Source organism: Dendropsophus ebraccatus, chromosome 9 (genome assembly GCF_027789765.1).
Source record: "Dendropsophus ebraccatus isolate aDenEbr1 chromosome 9, aDenEbr1.pat, whole genome shotgun sequence".
Classification (NCBI taxonomy): Eukaryota; Metazoa; Chordata; class Amphibia; order Anura; family Hylidae; genus Dendropsophus; species Dendropsophus ebraccatus.
In genome coordinates this window covers 14,357,564-14,378,692 of record NC_091462.1, presented here as the reverse complement: position 1 = coordinate 14,378,692, position 21,129 = coordinate 14,357,564, and the positions used below count along the sequence as shown (strand labels likewise).

The following is a 21,129-nucleotide window of genomic DNA, read 5'->3' as shown; positions in this document are numbered from 1 at the left end:
GACAATCTGTCCCCTTGAGATGAATGCAAAACATTACTGAGCGTACTCTGTGACCTGTGAACAGGCCATTCCATGGGGAGCTGCTATTGTCTCCTCTATCTCCTGTTGTCACATGTCCTCCTTACATGCAATGCTGTACAGATCACTTTACAGCAGCCTCCTCATCACCACAGATACAACAGGAAGTCTCAGCTTAGTTTTAGTCCCAGTGGTGAGAATGAAAATTGGAAAATTTCAGGATTATTTTATGATATACAAATAAAAATTGAAAATGTAAAAAAAAAAGTCACAGAAAATTCTTAAAAAATAAGTTTAACATAAAAACATTATCTAAACAAGAAGTCATTTTCTGATCTCACTGTCCCTTTAAGCATGTAACAGAGCTCACCGCTTAAACTTTAACACCTTCCTTACCCCTCATCCGCTAACTACAATGGGAAAAAAAAATGGACCACAATTAAAGAAAAATGACTTTCGTGAGAAACCATTTATTTACAATGAACTTTCACAAAGCCTCAATGTATATAACTTAGGAAGGGCACAGTGAAGAGGGTCCGTCGCTTAACAGCTTCCCCTTGGAAGATGGGGGAATGATCTAGACTTCTCTTCAAAACAGTAATAGGTCTATTATTATTATTATAATATATATCTATGTATATAGACTTTTCTTTAAGTGCAGCAATAATTTCCCCACCCTGCTCTATTAAAGTGGATGACAAAGTGCTGGCTTCGGAAAAAAAAAAATAGAAAACAGACTTTTTTTTGTTTTTCTTTGTCTTTTTTTTTTTCTTTTCAACATGGGCATTCATTATGAACAACATAGTTTTTTTTTCTGTACAAGAGAACTTTGGGTCCGATACAGAAATATAAATATAAAACAAACAGGCTATAAAAGGGGAAGGGTGGGGTAGGTCTGTCCTAGTAACGGGTGACTCTCTGCCGGCGCCGTAGGATCTTCTTCAGTTACTAGATGGTGGTAGCCATACTCTGCGTCCACACAAACCCTTCCGAAGGCCAATCGTTATCGTGATGAAGGCGGACATCGTAGGATGCCCTCCCCCCCACGTCTTTCCTACTGAGAGCTTGCCCTTTCGAGGATGTGAAGGTCGTAGGGTTTTCTGCTTGTTCTCAGTCTAAACTTGTTCATTAAATTATTGTGTTCTTTCAGTGCATTCTTAGCAGCCGATACGGTGGGGAACGTCGCTACGATGGTGTAGGTGGAGGCCAAGTCTGAAGAGGGGCTGGCTTGTTCAGTACTCGGATGGCTCTCCCCGCTACCGCAGTAGTGCTGATGGTTTTGATGCGGGGTCGGCTGTGACCGAGGGTCCCGGAGCCACCGAATTTTAGCACCTACTTTAAAGAGTTCACCAAAAAGCATTTCTGCGTCTTTGCGACTAATTCCTTCAGGCAGTTCTGTAATTTCTAGGACCTTCCCGACAACTGCAGATAGAGAGACAGGAAACCATTTGGGTTAGGCCACCCACCAGGTATAGCATATAGTATATAGCAAAGATGGGGAACCTTCTTTAGCCCACCCATCATGCCTGTACAACCAAAAGGTTGGATGCCCAAGTATAATGGGAATTGTAGTTTAGCTACAGCTGGAGGGCCAAAGGTCCCCCATCACTGGTATATAGACTTCTAGTGCATCTAGATATATAGTACTATTTATTTGGACTCCTGCACAGAACTTGCTGAGCTTCTAACGTTACCTCAGAAACCCAGCATGGGAGGTGTTTCTCCACGCCAGAACACCTATTAGGGACCCACTTGAAGGAGGTCGCCATGAAGTGGCCTTATTCGGTCTGATGTGTACTAAGATCCTCATATTCTACAGGATCAATGTATAGCACCTGCCCATATGGCATACATACTATATATATCTTATAATATATGTCTGGTGAACCGGTCAGCGCACAATATATAAAGAAACTGAACACTTTTGCAATCCCCCTGAGCAGCCTGATCCTAAGTTTGTGTTGTTCCCGTCCATGTGTCATCTCTTCTACCCAGGAAGTAACACACAACTACAGGATCAGACTACACAGGCTTTGTTTGTAGTCTGTAACCATAGAAACGTGCATAGGAGCAGTAGACACAAAACTGTAGAATTTTTTTAATCAAAAATGTGCAAACTTGCATAATTTTTTTTAGGTGCATTAGAGCAAAAACAATAAATGTCGCAATTTAAAGGAAATGAAATGGTATGCCCATAAACACATACCAGGTTCACCTGCAGAGAGGTCTGTGGAAGCAGCTTTCCTGGCCGTTTTTTTGCCTCTATTTCCATGTCTGTGTCCAGACTGACCCTGGAATAGGCACAGATCAGATTTTTTTTGGTGTTGTTTCTTTTATATCTAACAGAAGTTATTGGGTCTACTATGATAACATTGACAGTGAAATATTGTCTACTATATCTGTATCTATAGCTATGTGCCTGTGTGCCTGCATATTATCTGCATATAAGAAATATGAAAACATTCATTCTTTTACCCCCAGTGACTTGGATCCCTGGAGAAAAGCCTATGTATCTATAATAAAGAGAACTTTATCCCCTGAGACGTCTTCATTATATCCTAGATGTGAAATGTAGGATCAAGAACACGATTATAAACCTGTTGACTTGTTATATGTCCGTGTACTAATTGAGGAGCATTGTATTGTAATGGCTGACCAAGTAACGGATATCTTGTATCACCTGCCGGGAAAAAGAGACAGAGAAAGAGACAAGTTAGGTGGTGCCCATCCGAAATCCTGAGGATTAGAAATGCTGTGTACTAATAATAGTCATATACCAAACCCAGAGAGCTATTAGGGTTGATGAGTTCAATGACAACATGGCCCTCTATACAATATCTAATATATCTGGGAGCTCATTAATGGCTAATTATGACCCAACATCTATAGACGAGCCCACCCACAAAACAGGAATTCATCTTTTGGTGGAGTATTTCCACGAGTGAACATCTTACTGTACACTACTGATCCCGAGTCACATCCTGTATTATACTCCAGAGCTGCACTCACTATTCTGCTGGTGGGGTCACTGTATACATACATTACATTACTTATCCTGAGTTACATCCTGTATTCTACTCCAGAGCTGCACTCACTATTCTGCTGGTGAGTTCACTGTGTACATACATTACATTACTTATCCTGAGTTACATCCTGTATTCTACTCCAGAGCTGCACTCACTATTCTGCTGGTGGGTTCACTGTGTACATACATTACTGATCCTGTACTGATCCTGAGTTACATCTTGTATTATACTCCAGAGCTGCACTCACTATTCTGCTGGTGGGGTCACAGTGTACATACATTACATTACTGATCCTGAGTTACATCCTGCATTATACCCCAGAGCTGCACTCACTATTCATCCTTATACTGCCCATTGAGCATCTGGGGGGGGGAGACGATAATGTTTTTTCCTAAAAAAAAATAAAAAATCTTGGACCTCTTACCTTGTCCTGGAGCAAACGGTCTAGAAAAGTGCGGAACTAGAGGGAGAGGTGATAAACCAGGGCGGATATTTTTCATGTTGGTTATCTGGACAGGGACCGGTGACTGGTTGGGCGATGTAATGGGACTGCTTAGATGTGAACTATGCTGCGAAAGGGGACGAAAGACAAAGAGACATCTTTACTCATATACATCTGTGTAGAGTCAAGCCTATTTGTTACAACAGTACTGTCACTTTCAAACATTATGGACGTGTCAAACATTTAATTGGTTGTGGTCTGGAAGTTCTATTATCAGCTCTGTTACCAGGAGACAAGACTCTTTGTTATGTAACAATTCAGTCAGTATAATGTCACTGAGGTTACAGAGGTTTTGGTGCTGTGTGACAGGAGAGCTGACCATACAATGCGAGCACCTCCAGGATTCTCGGCTGCTGAATGTGGATGTGCTGCGGCTGTACACATGCACAGTGAAGGGAGACACCTAGTGGCCATTTATAATGTTGAATTGAACATAGAAAACTTTAATAAACTCACTTTATTTATTTATTTAACTGTTTGTGAGCACAACCCCTTTTGATGTCTTAAAAAAGCAGTGTATGGAGGTTTTTACTTTATTATGAGAGATTATGTTTGTAGTGTATGGTGCTGGTAACACCGTAGAGCCACCTGTATGGAGGTGTTATGTAGTCACTGCATGGTATGGTTATTTGGGTAACATCCAGTATGGTTTATATGCTGTATTATTATTATTATTATTAATTATACTACTTCGTTATAATATACCCACAGCTGACGGTGAGATGCAACTCTATGGTATGTGGCTGCGACATACAAAACCATGAACCCAACTAGCAGGAAATATTCCCTTAGTGTCTTTGCACACATGTCACAATAAATATTCAGTATCCATTTACAACCACAGACACTTCTATAAAATCTACAGCGCCCCCCTCGCTTACCTGAGTAGACAGGTCCAAGCTGCCATACTCTGCCGTCTTATGAGCCCTCTGATGGTCACAATAATATTTATTTGGCTTCCACTGAGGTGGTGAATGTGTTTGAGGTGGTGGGTTGTTAGGAACATTCAGCTGCATCATCACCATTCCACCAGGAGGGGGCGGTGCTGGCACTGGTAAAATAAAAGTGAATTTATGGTTTGTGAAACAGCGCCATGTCTGTCCATAGGCCATATCTGGTACTGCAGCTCGTGAATGCTGCAATGCCAGTGACAGCCCATGCACAGATGTAGCTATATATCCCACACACATGCCTCATGTATACCTGCACACTGAGGACCTGGCAGTGGCTGAGAGCTACAAGGAGATGTCGTCCTTGGAAACTGCATCTGGTCAGATCCCGGATGCTGCATATACCCCACTGAGGAGCTACAAAACACAAGTTGTATTTGTTGTCATATGTTCTTATAGTGCAGTATATAGCGTGCCGTATATATGTTATATACCATCCACACCTCAGGTTATTCTGCTGTCCTGGTGAGATGACGCTGTAGTAAACTGGCATCCCTGTGGTCGGTAACTGCCCCTGGTGGGGCTGGTTAGGAATGAGCACCTGTTGGTGATATGGCTGTTGTGGCACAGACTGGGAGCCTTGCCGAACGGGAACCTAAAAAATACAAGCCAGTTTATTCCACTTTATAAGGTGATAATATCCCACTACTATGTATGTATATATACTGCTTACTGGTACTACCTGGTATGAGGGCACTGAGGAGTACTGCACCATAACACCGTGGATGGGATTGGCAATGTTGCCATGTTGCCCGCTGACCAACGTCTGACTCTGGGGCTGCTGGACATTGACCATGCCTTGGTAGGTTGGCTGCTGGCTGGGCATTACTGCAGGGTAAGCTATAACGTACAAAGAGAAATTATATAGTAAAAAGTTATCACTATAGTAGAAATGTCTCACCAACAGGTCTCATATTTAAAGGAGAAGTCCGGTGAAAATTTTTATTAAAGTATTGTATTGCGCCAAAAAGTTATACAAATCTCCAATATAGACTTATTACGGGAAATGCTTATAAAGTGCTTTTTTTACCTGCACTTACTACTGCATCAAGGCTTCACTTCCTGGATAACATGGTGATGTCACTTCCTGGATAACATGGTGATGTCACTTCCTGGATAACATGGCGATATCACGACCCGACTCCCAGAGCTGTGTGGGCTGTGGCTGCTGGAGAAGATAATGGCAGGGGGATGCTCAGTGTCCCTCCAGTGCCCTGTGTCCCTCAGTGTTCTCCTGCCGTCATCCTTTCTAGCAGCCATGGCCTGCACAGCTCTGGGAGTCAGGTCGTGTAATCACCATGTTATCCAGGAAAAGACATCATCATGTTATCCAGAAAGTGACATCACCATGTTATCCAGGAAGTGACATCACCATGTTATCCAGGAAGTGACATCACCGTGTTATCCAGGAAGTGACATCACCGTGTTATCCAGGAAGTGACATCACCGTGTTATCCAGGAAGTGACATCACCGTGTTATCCAGGAAGTGACATCACCGTGTTATCCAGGAAGTGACATCACCGTGTTATCCAGGAAGTGACATCACCATGTTATCCAGGAAGTGACATCACCATGTTATCCAGGAAGTGACATCACCATGTTATCCAGGAAGTGACATCACCGTGTTATCCAGGAAGTGACATCACCGTGTTATCCAGGAAGTAAAGCCCTGATGCAGTAGTAAGTGCAGGGAAAAAAAGCACTTTATAAGCATTTCCCGTAATAAATGTATACTGGGGATTTGTATAACTTTTGGGGGACAATACAGAACTTTAATAAAAATTTTCAACGGAATTTTCCTTTAACCTTTAAAAGGGAAGGTTCTGGTTTAAAAAAAACATGGCCGCTTTTACCAAAAACTGTTTACAGGTTGTGTTTGATATTATGCAACCCACTGACAGATGGGTCTGTTACTGGGAGGAAGCAGCTGTGGGTTTCTAATTCAGGACAACCCCTTTGAACATTGAACCAGTTTTAATTTTTTTTTTTACTTTTTGCCTCTGCGGTCCTACAGTTATTTTTCAGTATTTTCAAGGCCTTGTACGTTGTAGGACGAGTGGTACATATATAACGTGAAAGAGCATTCCCACTGCATATACTAAACAGAGTGTTAAAAACACCATGTGGACAGAGTCGGCGGTGCCACGGTGTGAGCAAACAGGCCTTAAAGGGGTAGTCCACCCAAAAAAATTTTCTTTCAAATCAACTGGTGCCATAAAGTGCCAGAGATTTGTAATTCACTTCTATTAAAAAATCTCAAGTCTTCAAGTACTTATCAGCTGCTGTGTGTCCAGCAGGAAGTGGTGTTTTCTTTCCTGTCTGACACAGTGCTCAGGAACTGTCCAAAACAGGAGCAAATCCCCATAGAAAACCTCTCCTGCTGTCCAGACTGGAAATAATACAACTTCCTGTTGGGCATACAGCAGCTGATAAGTACTGGAAGGCTTGAGATTTTTTAATAGAAGTAAATTACAAATCTCTGGCACTTCATGGCAGCAGTTGATTTGAAAGAAAACAATTTGGGGTGAACTACCCCTTAAAAGGGGTTATTCAGCATTATATAATGCTGCCCGGCTGGAGGACATCCACACCATATGCTTACCTTATAAGCAGAACATGTGTATTACATTCTCCAACATGGCAGCATTATATAAAATGTTTCCTAATGCAGGATAACCCCTTTAATACCGGACAGCCCTTATGGCATTTGATAGACCCCAGACCACTAGTAAAAAACAAAACAAACAAAAACAGTCAACCCTGACTATAACAATGCCAGGACTTTTCAGCAGACGGTAAAGGCATATTTGCTAATGGTCCCATGGAAAATGGGTGGATGAGGGTTACATATTCCTGGGGCAGGGCTTAGAGGGATATTTCCCCTTCTCACTAAGGTCTTATAAGTTGCAAGTGTCCATATAGATAGATGGACTATCCCCTTTAAATGTATAAAGGCAACTATGGGATCAGGATAGGGGACAAGTACGTTTTAATTTAAAAAAAACCTTTAACTCTGCGGGCCAACTAATCCATCTCTCCCCTATCTCTACCTCCGTCTCTCCCCTCTGCCAATCCCCTCACTGTCTCCCCATTGTCCAACGAATTCATTTCAGATTGTTGACCATGACATACAAGACCATCCACAACCTGTTCCCTCCGTATATCTCTAAACTAATATCCCGCCACCATCACTCACGGAACTTCTGATCCTCCAATGACCTCCATTTGTGCTCCCCTCTTGTTTGTACACAACACAACCGCCTCCTAGATTGCCCGAGCTTTCCCCATACTCCGGATCCCACTACCCCGACACATCCGGCTCTCATCCACCATCCTGACCTGCAACAACCTGAATAGTCAGCCTATTACACAGCCTGATTATCATGCAGCGATGTCTGTGCAGCCCTTACTGTATATAGTAAATAATAAACTGTGTACGTTACCTCCCCATGCTCCCCGGTGTTCTTTTCCCTTCTCCCAGCTCCCTGCAACCGCCGGTGCAACTTCAGAGATGGTCTCTAAAGTGACAGACTGCTCAGCCAATCACTGGCTGGAACGGAACTGCAGCAGCCAGTGATTGGCTGGGCAGTTTGTCACTTCAGAGACCGGCTTTGAAGTTGTACCGGAGGTTGCAGGGAGATGGAAGAAGGGAAAAGAACACCGGGGAGCATGGGGAGGTAACGTATGACTTTAGGCCCGTACTAGAAGATCAGCCGATGATCATTGTTCGTTTTCTTTATTACTACCTGATCCGGCGCTCTGGAATCAAGGTCGCTTTATAATAATGATAATGGCTTTAGGTCAATACACATTAATGAGTTAATAGCAAGAACTTCTGCACCACAGTTGGCTTTGCCAGATGCGATGGGGCCCATAGCTTAACCCACCATGCTCCAGTGGGCACATACCGGGTAGCCCCCATCTCCTGGCCTGTGTGTGCAGACACGATACCGGTCTGCTGGCGGTCAAAAGACTGAAAGTCTGAACAATTGTCTATAAGATCTTTGTGTGAGCTGAAATAACAGATCGGTAAACGCCTTCTGTTAAGTCTAATTCTCTGCCCGAGCCCTTTCGGAGAACAAATGCTCCCCGCTGCTCATCAATGGCGCGCTCGCTCCAAGTAACGCTCCCCGTACGCCGGCACATGACATGAGAGCAGAGCCGCGCTTTCAACTCCACAATGCCAGAGAATTTAATTTACATTTCAACAATAGCATAAAAGAGATCTGCAATAAAAGGGCCGCTCCAGCCTCAACAATGGGCCAAACATTTACTGATGAATTTAAAGATTTATCCGCTAAACGCAGCACCGTGCTTGTAAGGTGATTGCAGATTGCCTATAAAAGGTGGTCAGAAATAACACACAATCATTTCTGTAATGGTCCAGGGTTAGGAAAGGGCCCGTATTTTCCCGTATCTCCTCATTTACATATGAAGGGATAATCAACGTGTACAGTCAAGGTGCCATAGAAAAGGGTCAGGCCGACACAGTCATGTGACATCCTCCCCCGCTCCTCTCGGGCTGGGACTAATGATGTCACCTTGAATATCCAACACTCAAGGACGGACATGTCAAATGTACAAGGAACCAGCAAATAAAGAGGCTCAAAGCCACCACTGTTTGGCTAAGTTGCATGTGCAGTGTCCCAGTACCTGTATCCCAGTCTAAAGTTGTCGTGTGGCTGAGGAACACCTTGCTGAGTATCTGGGTATTGTATGTTTCTTGCATTTACTGTATCGGTCACATGTAAGGACGTACAGATTTAGTCACATGACTTCCACAAACTGCTTAAAGGGGTAGTCCACCCAAAAAAATTTTCTTTCAAATCAACTGCTGCCATGAAGTGACAGAGATTTGTAATTTACTTCTATTAAAAATTCCAAGCCTTCCAGTACTTATCAGCTGCTGTATGCCCAACAGGAAGTTGTATTATTTCCAGTCTGGAGAGCAGTAGGGGTTTTCTATGGGGATTTGCTCCTGCTTTGGACAGTTCCTGACATGGACAGAGGAGGCAACAGAGAGCACTGGGTCAGACAGGAAAGAAAACACCACTTCCTGCTGGACATACAGCAGCTAATAAGTACTGGAAGACTTAAGATTTTTTAATAGAAGTGAATTACAAATCTCTGGCACTTTATGGCACCAGTTGATTTGAAAGAAATTTTTTTTGGGTGGACTACCCCTTTAAATTTGAATTAATCCCCGTAAAATGGGTCTCACAGGTTCAACCTCTTTCTGGGTGAGAACCAATCACTGCAAAGCCAGTCCAGCCCCCTCTCTCCCCAGAAGAATGGAACTTTCCAGGTTAACCCTGGTTTGACCAAAGGAGTGAGAACAGCTCTACTCTGTTTCCTCCACTTCTAGTGCTAGGCCCCACACCAAGCTCTAGGCCTAGATAGTTTTCAGATCCCTGCAACCTGTTAAAGCAAGCAGCCAAGCTGCAGTATTACCCTACCACCTGCGTCATTTGCTACTTTTGCCTAAAGGGAATCTGTCAGCACTCACACCCAACCCCCCACCACCACCACCACTCACACACGCACACACCTGGGCACTATCTCACTGCATGCAACCTTGTTTTTAGACCCCATAAGTCTTTATGTTCCCACATTAGTGTGTATTCTATAGAATTTTACTGAGATTTCATATCGTATTCTTCATGAAGCAAGAACTTACAGTTTATCCGCCCCCCCCCTATAATCTAAGCTTGTGTGTAATAGGTTACCTTATGTGTAATCTCACCCCCCACCGACATCCCACAGTGATTACCTGGCCAAGGGCGGAGAAACAAAAGCCTCTCCTGAGTAGTATAGGGGAAAGGAGACACTGTTGTTTCATCTGTCTCTTTCTCTAATCTATCTATGTAGATGAATAGACAGATTGAGATAGATAGATAGATAGATAGATAGATAGATAGATAGATAGATAGATGATAGATAAGTATTTAGATTGGAGATAGATAGACAGATAAATAGATGATAGATAGGAGATAGATAGATAGATAGATAGATAGATAGGAGATAGATAGATAGATAGATAGATAGATAGATAGATAGATAGATAGATAGGAGATAGATAGATAGATAGGAGATAGATATATACATAGGAGTTAGATAGATACTGTAGATAGATAGAAGATAGATATATACAGTACATAGGAGATAGATAGATAGATAGATAGATAGATAGATAGATACTGTAGATAGAAGATAGATAGGAGATAGATAATAGATAGATAGATAGATAGATAGGAGATAGATAGGAGATAGATAAATATATAGATAGGAGATAGACAGACGGATAAACAGATAATAGATAGATAGATAGATTCTATGAACTGAGAAACAAATTTTAACAAGATAATAATAAAGGTTATATTTTAGAGTTTTCCTATATTATCAGTGTATTACTTCTACTAAGGAAATCCAATCCTGATTGATTGAAAAGGAAAAGAAAAGTGAATAGATAGATACATAGATAGACAGATAGACAGACAGAAAGATAGATAGACAGATAGATACTGTGTCTACTGTGCAAAGCAGATTGAGCCAGTGGTGGACGGATTCTACAAGACAGCAGCGTAGACAAGTAGGACCAGAAAGTGGAGAGCCAGGAACAGGTCAGAGGTGGTGGACAGGAACAGCAGTGCTGGGGATCAGTGAGGTGACAACTTTTTCTTTTTGAAAGGCAGCCTGCCATTTTGTCACCAGACAACCCATAAGGTTACAAATTGAGATCTGAGAAAAATTTTTGCCACAAGAATTTTCGATTACAAAGGCATTTTAGCTACATATAAGACCATAAAACTGAATACACTAGACATTCATATTCTAATATTTCAGTGTTTGAGAAATGGCAAATTTTGTACAATTTTTTCCCATTTTTACCAAAATGAAAATTAACTGAAAGTTAAACAAGAACTAATGCGGCCTCATAATGATATTCCTACATCGGCCTTGACAGTCACCCCACTGCACAATAGTGATCAAAATTTAAGAGCCATCAACGTTTTGTCATTGCAACCATGGGGGTAAGATGAAGCCACAAACTAAGACACTGAACCGAAGAAGAGAAAGTGGCTGGAAAAGAGACCGGTTCACTGTGAGAAACTTAAACCCTCTCATACAGCGCCCCGGGCCCGCATCCCGCCGCTCCACGTCTAAAACGCAGCAGATATAAGGGTAGGAGGAAAAATGAAAAGCAAAGAAACATACAAACCTGTCTGGTGGGAAGCTTGTGGCAGTGTTTGGTTTGGTTGAGAACTGAACTGGATCGACGATACGGGCCGATATTGTTGGTTGGAGTGAGGATACTGGTTTGGAGCACAGTAGCAGGTTGGCATCTAGACAAAAACATTTCAAAAAGTTAATTGTTTTAACATTTTTCAGCGAAATTAGATCAGTTATCAAGCCAATTGTCTCTAATGACATTTGTGTTTCTGATTTAATTTTTTTTTTTTTAGATTAATTTAATCCCCCCCAAATTTCATTGTGATATTGATAACGAGCCAAAATAATGTTAATGTGAAAACATTAAATTTTCAGTACAGCTGCCTCTAGTGCTATTTCGCGACTGGAAAATGTTAACTTATGCAAAATAAGGCTAAAAAAATTTTAATAACTCCCATCTCCGCACCGAGCATTTCTCCTATAAAATATAGACATCCGCAAATTAGTCTGTTGTCACATCATAAACCTTCAAGCCCAAAATCGGATTCTGCTAATGAATACGACTTGGCCATTAGCAGACGCTAGAAGCTCCTAGTGTCCTTTACTGACATCTTCCTCATTAGCACCTGAGCTATTCTCGGGGGAGCGCCGTACCTGCTGGAGAGGGGGGGGCTGGATGTATCCCTGCGGCTGCAGCACTGTGGGATTGACAGGCTGGCTGGAGGCAGAATAGTTGGGGGGTGGCACAGACTGTCCAAGTGGTGGTGGAGGAGGTGGGGGAGGGAGCGCCATGATGTAGCCAGACTGTGCAGAAGGTTGAAGCACCACGGTGGATTGGAACATGGTCGAATGAGCATCAGAAGACTCTGCCGAAGGCTGTCTTGCAAGACTCATATGGCTAAATTGAGAGCCCAGGTTGTCTGGCTATACAGAAAAAGAAATGATATAATATATTATGATCATGATATATATATTATATACACACACTACTATATAATATTACTACACACACAAAAAATTATAATAAAAAAAAGAACTAAAATTTAACAAAATTATCTATACAGCATATGTACTTTATGGAAAACCTATAAAAGTTATATTTCCTTATTCAGAAAATCCTTTTAAAATTATAGAAGCTAAAAGTAAAACCAGGAGTGGGTCCGAAGCACAGAAAAAGTTACAAACCTTTCACTTATAATTTTTTCTGTGTCGGCTTTGGCTAAAAACACTTAATTAAAAATATAATTTATGAACCCAATATAGCCCAAAGGCCCTGGACATGCTAAAGGCCTTATTCACACTTAGGTATGAAAATGCAGATTTTTTTCCAGTTTTATTTTGCATTCAATCTGTTTTTGTTCCATATTTTTTTGTTAGATGTCCATTTTATATCCATTTGTGTTAAATTCTTTTTTTAAATATTTATAACTCTTAAAATTCTAAATTAAATGACTTATAAGGCTAAACTATAGGGATCAGGTATAACACGTTGTGTACCTAAAAATTGTGGCATTTACATAAACAAATGAACATGGCAAAACACTAATTGCGCCCCCCCCCCCCCCAAAAAAAAAAAAAATGGAACGAGTACTAATCTTACATGTATGTGAATAAGTTCTTAGGCTTAGCACCTATACAACTAGTTTAGCAATACCGAGGATAGATAAAGTAAAGAGCAGAAAAGAAAACGATAGAATAACAGAATTTTCCAATAGTAAAAACGCTTGTTTTGACCCACTGAAGTCTATGGGGAAATATACAGCACTAATAGAAAAAAAAAATTAAACCTGCATAAAATGATCAATACCAACACATTAACCCATAAAAGAATAAAACAGCTTAGGTAAAAATTATCAAAGGCAAGAAATTTTAATCAAGGCTGGGTTTACACAGTTTTTTTTGTTTTTTTTTCTTCAAAAAATAAAAAATTGGTGAAACTTTTAATCCGGTTTTATATTGACTTCCATTATTAAAAAAAATAAATAAATAAAAAAAATGCATCCTTTATTTTAGCGTACACACAGAAACGTGGTTGGTGTTAACAAAAAAAAGGATGTGTTTTATTTTTTTTTTTTTTAATAGAGGTCAATGGGAAAACAGATGCTCACAGTACATCCACTTTTTGCAAAAGACAGATTTAAAAAGTGTGAACACCGCTTAAGTTTGTAATTTTGATTTAATTCAATCAAGTCAGAGGATAAAATTACCCCAATAATGTTAAATCTAGAAAACAAGACGATTTAAAATTGTGGAACAAAAAAAAAACCAATTAATCTTCATTAAAATAAATAAATAAATCACATATTAACCTATAAGGAGAGTAACATTTCTCAAGGCAAAAAGAGAACAAAAAAAAAACTTGAGTGCAGTAAGAAAAGAAAAGCCTCCATTCCTCCCCTCATCTTAATTAACACCTTGACAATTAAAGTAACGTTGATTCATCATAATTTTTTTTATCTGCCATCCCCGAGGATAGCGAAAACAGCTTAGAGTAGCATTGTTCATCCAGGATCCTGGAACAATGCAGAACACATCCCCAGAGTTCAAAAATAATTAAGAAAATAGATAACGCCGACAGAGCGGCTTTGGACTGCGTTAGCAGAATCTCGGACAATCTATAAAAATGACAACCAAAAAAAAAGTGATAAGAGGAGCCTGGAGGGTAATTATGGCCGTTTAAGATAATTAGAGTTACCATGATGTAAAAAAAAAAAAAAAGAAAAGAAAATTAAATATAAAAAAGAAATAAAAAAAAAAATAGTGAACTTGATACACTGGTTATATAAGGAATTACGGTATGTGGTGTTGTGTTCTCTTCCCGAATTCACCTCATCTGCAGTTATTAGGCTCAGATTACAACAGACTCTTGAAGACGCGGTAATGTGAATGCAATTAGCCAGTCACAAGATATTACAATCAATCTGGAAAATGGATCCTGACGGGAAGGAGATACGTTTCTGGCTTATGAATGCCTCGTATGCTGCTCTTACAAAAACTGGGCTTAAAAACAAAAAGATTGGAGCTTTTTTTGGGAATATTTAAACTTAATCTATTAAGATTTAAAACTTGCTATTATATATGTCATATATGTGGGGAAATGACTTATGATAAAAGTTTTAGTGGGGTGTAAATGTATTTGAATTTGTGACAGTTGTTGGAAATGGGGAGACATTTTTTGTATTTTTTTCTTAAAGGGAACCTGTCACCAGGAGAATGCTATTCAATCTGGAAACATCATGTTATAGAGCAGGCGGAGCTGAGAAGATTGATATATAAATCTTTGTAGGGAAAGATTCTTAAGAGTCTAGTGGACAGTGTTATTCAGTTATAGGACCGCCCAATGGACTCCTAAGCATGGAAAGATAAGAGATTACAATTAATAAGTTACAAGTTATACTGAATCTTTTCCCACAAAGTTATATATCAATCTGCTCAGCTCTTCCTGCTCTATAATATGATGGCAATAGGTTAGTTGGCATTTTATAATGACAGTTTCCCTTTAAGGCTGGATTCTCAGCCTTAGGATTTTTTTTTTTTTATATTATATAAATGCAGTTTGAGGTAATCCATAGTAAGAGACAGCTTCTCAAAGTAAAAATAAAGTCTAAACAAGAAAAATCCCAAGAAACCTTTATACATAAAATGAAGGAAAATCCCAACGCAGCGAAACAATTTCACTTAATTAAAAACAACACAAGGAAGGGAAATGTGTGACAGGTGGATGCGGTCTAATCCATCCACCGGATAGAGCTAATGCCTTAGGTGATGAATCGATCAGTCATCTTTCATCTAATATTTAGAGTACGATGAGGGGTTCTACATTATATACATGTATACTGTGGGTCAAATTTGTACAGATCCATAAAAGATAGATAGGGGGAGATTTATCAAACATGGTTTAAAGTAGAATTAGCTCAGTTGCCCCTAGCAACTAATCAAATTCCACTTTTTTTTCCAAAGAGTCTGAGGAATGAAAGATGGAATCTGATTGGTTGCTAGGGGCGACTGAGCCAGTTCTACTTTACACCAGTTTCATAAATCACCCCCATAGTATCCAATTTAATACAAAGCAATGCTTCTTAGAGGGACATTACCACCTCATAGAGGGCCAAGAACATAGTGGGCCAGCACAGGTAGCTATTCACATCTAACCATATTGCATCCATATTGGACCAAATGTTCTGGCCCAACTGTGGTGTTATGAACTGAAAGCATTATAGACCCTTATGATCGGGTTCAGCTCAGGTCATTGGACCTATGGTCGGGCTTGGAATTATGGGAATAATATGGATAAAAAACCTGGCATATTGACCTTGCCAAAAAACGATCTTAGCTGGATACGACCTCCACAGGTATTTGATTGATTGGTGGTCTAACCACTGCACCCACCTCCAACAGTAAGAGGGTCCAATGTAGACAATGAGCTTGCATGTGGTCTTTCCAATCTACTTGTGCCAGAAATTTGTAATTTACTTCTATAAAAAAAAAAAAAAAAAATCTCAAATCTTCCAGTAATTATCAGCAACTGTACGCTCAGCAGTAAGTGGTGTTTTCCTTCCAGTCTGACACAGTGCTCTCTGCTGCCTCCTCTGGCTATGTACGGAACTGTCCAGAGCTGTAACAAATCTCCTTAGAAAACCTCTGCACTTCCTGCAGGACATACCGCAGCTGATAAGTACTGGATGATTTGAGATTTTTTTTATAGAGGTAAATTAGAAATCTCTGGTACTTTTTGGCACCAGAATATTTAGCTGAACTACCCCTTTAATTTTCTTTGGGACTGATGGGGATATCACTTTCTTGGCTATGTCCATCAATCTCAGAAAGTGAATGGAGTGGCAGTTCACATGCTCAACCATTGCTCCATTCATATGGGGGGTGGACAGGCTTATGGTCAGTGGGGGTCACAGTAGTCAGAGCTTAACCAATCAAACACCTGGTGATGTTATAATCGTGGGATAACCCCTTTAAGGTCAATAGGAATCATACATAGAAGTATATGGTTTGTACTCCCTATTGATGGCTATAGACTGCCAAGACTTTTACAAAGCACCATCTCAAAAAAACAAAAAAACTGGAAAAAAAACAAACAAAAAACAACCAACAAACAAATACAAAAGGATAGGGATTATGAGAGAGATTTATCAAACATGGTGTAAAGTGAGACTGGCCCAGTTGCCCCTAGCAACCAATCAGATTACACTTTTCATTTTCCAAACAGTCTGTGAGGAATGAAAGGTGGAATCTGATTGGTTGCTAGGGGCAACTGGACCAGTCTCACTTTACACCATGTTTGATAAATCTCCCCCTTATGTGCGAAAAAATAGACAGTATTTTTTCGATATTTTACAACATAACAATTCCACACAAACACATCACATCTATAAAGATCAGGCAGCACAGAGAGAATAGAGATAGTACCACAGTGTACTGCTGAGTGGGTGAGACTTGCAGGAGCGGGGGTGGATAAGAGACGGCTGGGTACTGAACAGGTTGCGAAGAGGACGGCAGAGACCGGATAGGCTGAAGGAGTAACAAGTAAACAAACTTGGTTAATAAAGACAAGAAAAACAGAGATGGAAACACTTATAACGAGACTGAACGAGAACGGGAGAGGAGGTGCCGCTCGTAACTGACACTTTATCGTTTTACGAGACTCCGGGATATTTTTATTTTTGAAATTTGAAGACAATAAACAAACAAGTTGACGCCCCAGAGGAGATTTTTCCCATTGGCCCAGTTCCTTACTACTATGGCTCCTGTATAAACAACATAGAAAAAAAAAAAAAGATCATGGCGTCCTCCATCTTACCCTTGTCCAAGGTTAATGCGCTCTTCAGAATTCCCCCAGTGTATTGGGTGACATGTAAAGTATTAAAATATGAAGCTGCTGAGTGCGGTGAAATCCTTCCTTCCATGCTACGATATGTCTGTATCTAAACTGATGCGCAATTCATTTTCCATACGCTGTCACTCAAAACGAGACAAGACTACATTCCACGCCTGCCTGAGCCGTCCACATAACATTACACGGATGGCGGTTCTCCACCAAAGCAGATTCAGCGGGGAGAACAAATATACATATATTTACGTGAAAAAAAATATGAAAAGCTGTTTGCTCATCTATTAATTCTTCGACATTGGTATCAGACCTATTGGAGATGAGGACTTTCCTTTCGCCCGCCACATTGCGGTTGGGTTGGGATGAGGGTGGCAGGTGAGATGCATGTAAAAAAAAAATTTTTTTAGGTCAATAGGTAATGGGGGGGAGGTCCCATCACCTATCAACTACACAAAGACTAGAGGATAAACATGTGATCGCAAATGGGCCAACCAGTCCGATCTCAGGTGACTTTCAGAATAGGGCTCTTAAAGGAGAACTCCGGGCTGGGGTAATTTTTGGGGAGTGCTGGGGAGGGGAAGAGTAGAAGAAGTAACTTGCTGTCACCCCCCCAAGTGCCCTATTAAACTAGTAGTTGTTGGCTTATAGACACAGATTGGTCTCAATGACATATTAGATGCCAAGAAGATACCATAGTAGGCCAATCCCTATAGTGAGTATGTTTCATCTCCACAGGACTGACCTGACATGTGTGATCCCTACGTGTCCAACCACCAGGACCCCCACTGATCTTGTTTGCCAGTTATGAATGGACCAGTATTGCACTAGTCAGGTCTATGCTCTATACACTGCTATGGGGCTGACAGTATCTCAGCTACCATAGATATGGAACAGCCATTTCCTTAGTGTAAAGAAAACAGCTACTGCCCATAGTGGTGAGAGACGGTACTACAAGTGAGTTATATTTGAACTGTAATAAACATAAAAAGTTTTCTATATTTGTAGAAGTATAAAAAAACAAAAATCCCGCTGTTAAGCCAGTTGCATTTAATGACACAATTAAGGGGGACTTCAGGCAGAAGGATATAAAGAACGGCACTAAAAATATGGGGGTTTTGATATAACCAGCTAGGTGTCAGTGTGGTATCAAAGTCATCTTTTAGTGATGGCAGCAAATTTGGAACAGTAAAACACAAAACTTTTTTTTGACAGCTGTGTACGAAAGACTGCTCGGCCAAGTATTGATATTCTAGCCCCCGTCTTGCGCCTGGATTTAGTTCTCAGTGCTGAGGGTGGTCATACGATACTCTACTTGCCACTTGGCCAACATTCATTCATCTCACTTACTCATAACACTCCACTATAAAAATGACTCAAGACAAAATCCTATCGGTTATAGCAGGCGGAAGGAGGGAGTTAGGCTGGGGAGATCACAACCCAATTATTATGCAACAATGAGACAAGTCAGGGCTGGTAAATGTGATTAATGAGGCAGCTTTCTTCCAAAAACAACGCCACAACTGTCCACAGGTTATGTATGGTACTGCAGCCCATGCCCTTCAATGGAGCCAGGATGCAATGAGAGAATTAGAGAGGTGGTCGGGCATGAAACTATGTCATATCTGACGCAATGTTATTGTGTAACCCAGAATTAAATATGGTGCAATACCATATTAAAGTGGCATTCTGGCCGCACATAAATGTTTCTAATCAACTTCTGTAAAAATATAGGAAAATAAAAAACATACTCGCCTGCCCTGGTCCCCCCACAGCTGCCAATCTTACAGTTCCCGATGGCAGCTGCTTTTTGTTGCTTTCACTCAGCCAGTCACTGTTCCCCGTAGTGTCCCCTCTTAACCAATGACTGTCTTAGAAGACTCCTCCTTCACAAACAACCTGTCATGGGAAGCAGTGAGGACCAGGAGCTGTCGGAATGGCAGCTGCAAGGGATCAGGGCAGGTAAGTATGGTTTCTTTTTTATTTTTTAGCACCCAGAGTCAATTAAAAAAAAAACTGGCCAGCTGGAATACCCCTTTAAGCATTGAAACACAAACTAAGGGCATCTCCTTATTTTAAGAAGATTAAATAGTTTTACATAGACCTAAGTGACAATACTGGAGCCACTATCCTTGCAGTACAGTTCTTGTCTATGGGCTTTAGTGTTTGTACAGGACATGCTGGGACCTAATATAACATATGACTTAAAACTGTAAGTGATGTCCAAAAGTTTCCTGTTCCGGTATGTCTTGTTCCGTTCTATGTACATACCTGTGATATTAGGTGGTTGGGAGCTTGCTGCGGAGGGGGTGGGGGTGGAGGTGGAGGAGGGGGCGCTGGGGCAGGCACTTGGGTCCTAACTGGTTGCTGAGTCACAGGAGGATTATACACAACTGGAGTGCCGTCTGGGTTTATAAATGGCTGACCTGCGGAAACATAAGAGTCAATGCTGGGATTTCCTCCTCCTCAGGAAGTCAATGATACAGTGTGAGGAACTAGATCCAACCCCGTAATGCAGACACCTATTCTAAGCCACCCCGGGTCACCACATAGGACTCTGTTCACACTAGGGAAATATTTTGTGCTCAGTTTTCTTATTAAGTCTATAGTATGCCATATAGGATGCATCTTAGTTGTAGTGCCATGATGCTAGTGTGAACACAGCCGTATATTTTAACTTGTAAGGCTGGGTTTACACTAAATTTATGCAATCCATTTTTTTTCATCCGTTTTATGCATCCGTTTTTCCATTAACATCCATCCTAAAAAAAACGGATCGAAAACGCATCTTTTTTTTTTTTTTTAGTGTACACAAAAACGTAGTTTCCCACATGGATGAAAAGGACGGATTGCAAAAACGCAGCGTGAACTCAGCCTAACCTTACAGAATAAGTTGTCCAAAAAAAAAGTGTAATTTGCAAAAAATGTTAAATAGTAAATTAAAATATGAATACAATATAAAGCACACTGATTTATATTGTATTTCTATCCTGGAGACTCCCTTAAAGGGGTGCTCTAGCAAATAAAAATGTATCCTCTATCCACAGGGGTCGGACCCCCCACTATCTTGAGAACAAGGACTCACGGATGAATGGAGAAGTGGGTCACAGTATGCACCATTCATTCTCTATAGAGCCACTGGAGATAGTCGTGGGGGGGTTCCAGAGGTCAGACACTTATCATATGGATATGGGATATGTTTTTAGCCACTGGAATACCCCTTTAATGCCCAGGTCTAATAGAAAAGCTTTGACTGTGCACAGTGATACAATTGCCTTGGTGTCATTCACATTGCAGTATATAGTTGGCAGCCATTTTGACTCTCCCATTAACCTGCACACTCATATCGGCTGAGTATGCATGTCTATTTCCATAGGGAACAAGCCGCTGCCAGACTCCCTTGGCATTGGCTTATTTCCCACATCTGACATCTGCCACTGCGGAAGAGGCCACCATATATATTTTTAGGATCAAGGACCAAATTGTATCCTTAAAGAGAACACGTCACCTCTTGGGAACCATGTAAACTATGTAAAACCTCTCTCCAATGAATAGAGATGGGAGAGTCCACTGTGGGGAGGGGGGCTATGAGGGTGCAGCATGGTAACACTGTGGGGGATCTG

At 40.9% G+C, this 21,129-nt stretch overlaps 1 protein-coding gene across 18 annotated transcripts in view; it reads right to left on the bottom strand.

Moving 5' to 3' along the window:
• Positions 1–472: 472 nt before the first annotated feature.
• R3HDM1 (R3H domain containing 1) overlaps positions 473–21,129 on the bottom strand; it is an 85,111-nt gene continuing 64,454 nt past the window's right edge. For 11 of the 18 annotated variants that reach the window (XM_069982617.1, XM_069982629.1, XM_069982631.1 and 8 more), the window contains 12 exons: positions 19,778–19,932; positions 17,089–17,190; positions 12,322–12,591; positions 11,717–11,840; positions 5,179–5,336; positions 4,940–5,091; positions 4,750–4,853; positions 4,428–4,597; positions 3,469–3,613; positions 2,616–2,698; positions 2,225–2,309; positions 473–1,440 (listed from right to left, as the gene is read on the bottom strand). In XM_069982617.1, the coding sequence (XP_069838718.1) occupies positions 1,073–1,440; positions 2,225–2,309; positions 2,616–2,698; positions 3,469–3,613; positions 4,428–4,597; positions 4,750–4,853; positions 4,940–5,091; positions 5,179–5,336; positions 11,717–11,840; positions 12,322–12,591; positions 17,089–17,190; positions 19,778–19,932 (1,916 nt within the window). In that variant the 3' untranslated portion in view covers positions 473–1,072. Of the gene's footprint in view, positions 1,441–2,224; positions 2,310–2,493; positions 2,699–3,468; positions 3,614–4,427; positions 4,598–4,749; positions 4,854–4,939; positions 5,092–5,178; positions 5,337–11,716; positions 11,841–12,321; positions 12,592–17,088; positions 17,191–19,777; positions 19,933–21,129 lie in introns of those variants that run through there. The other 7 variants (XM_069982627.1, XM_069982630.1, XM_069982625.1 and 4 more) reach the window with 6 other exon arrangements.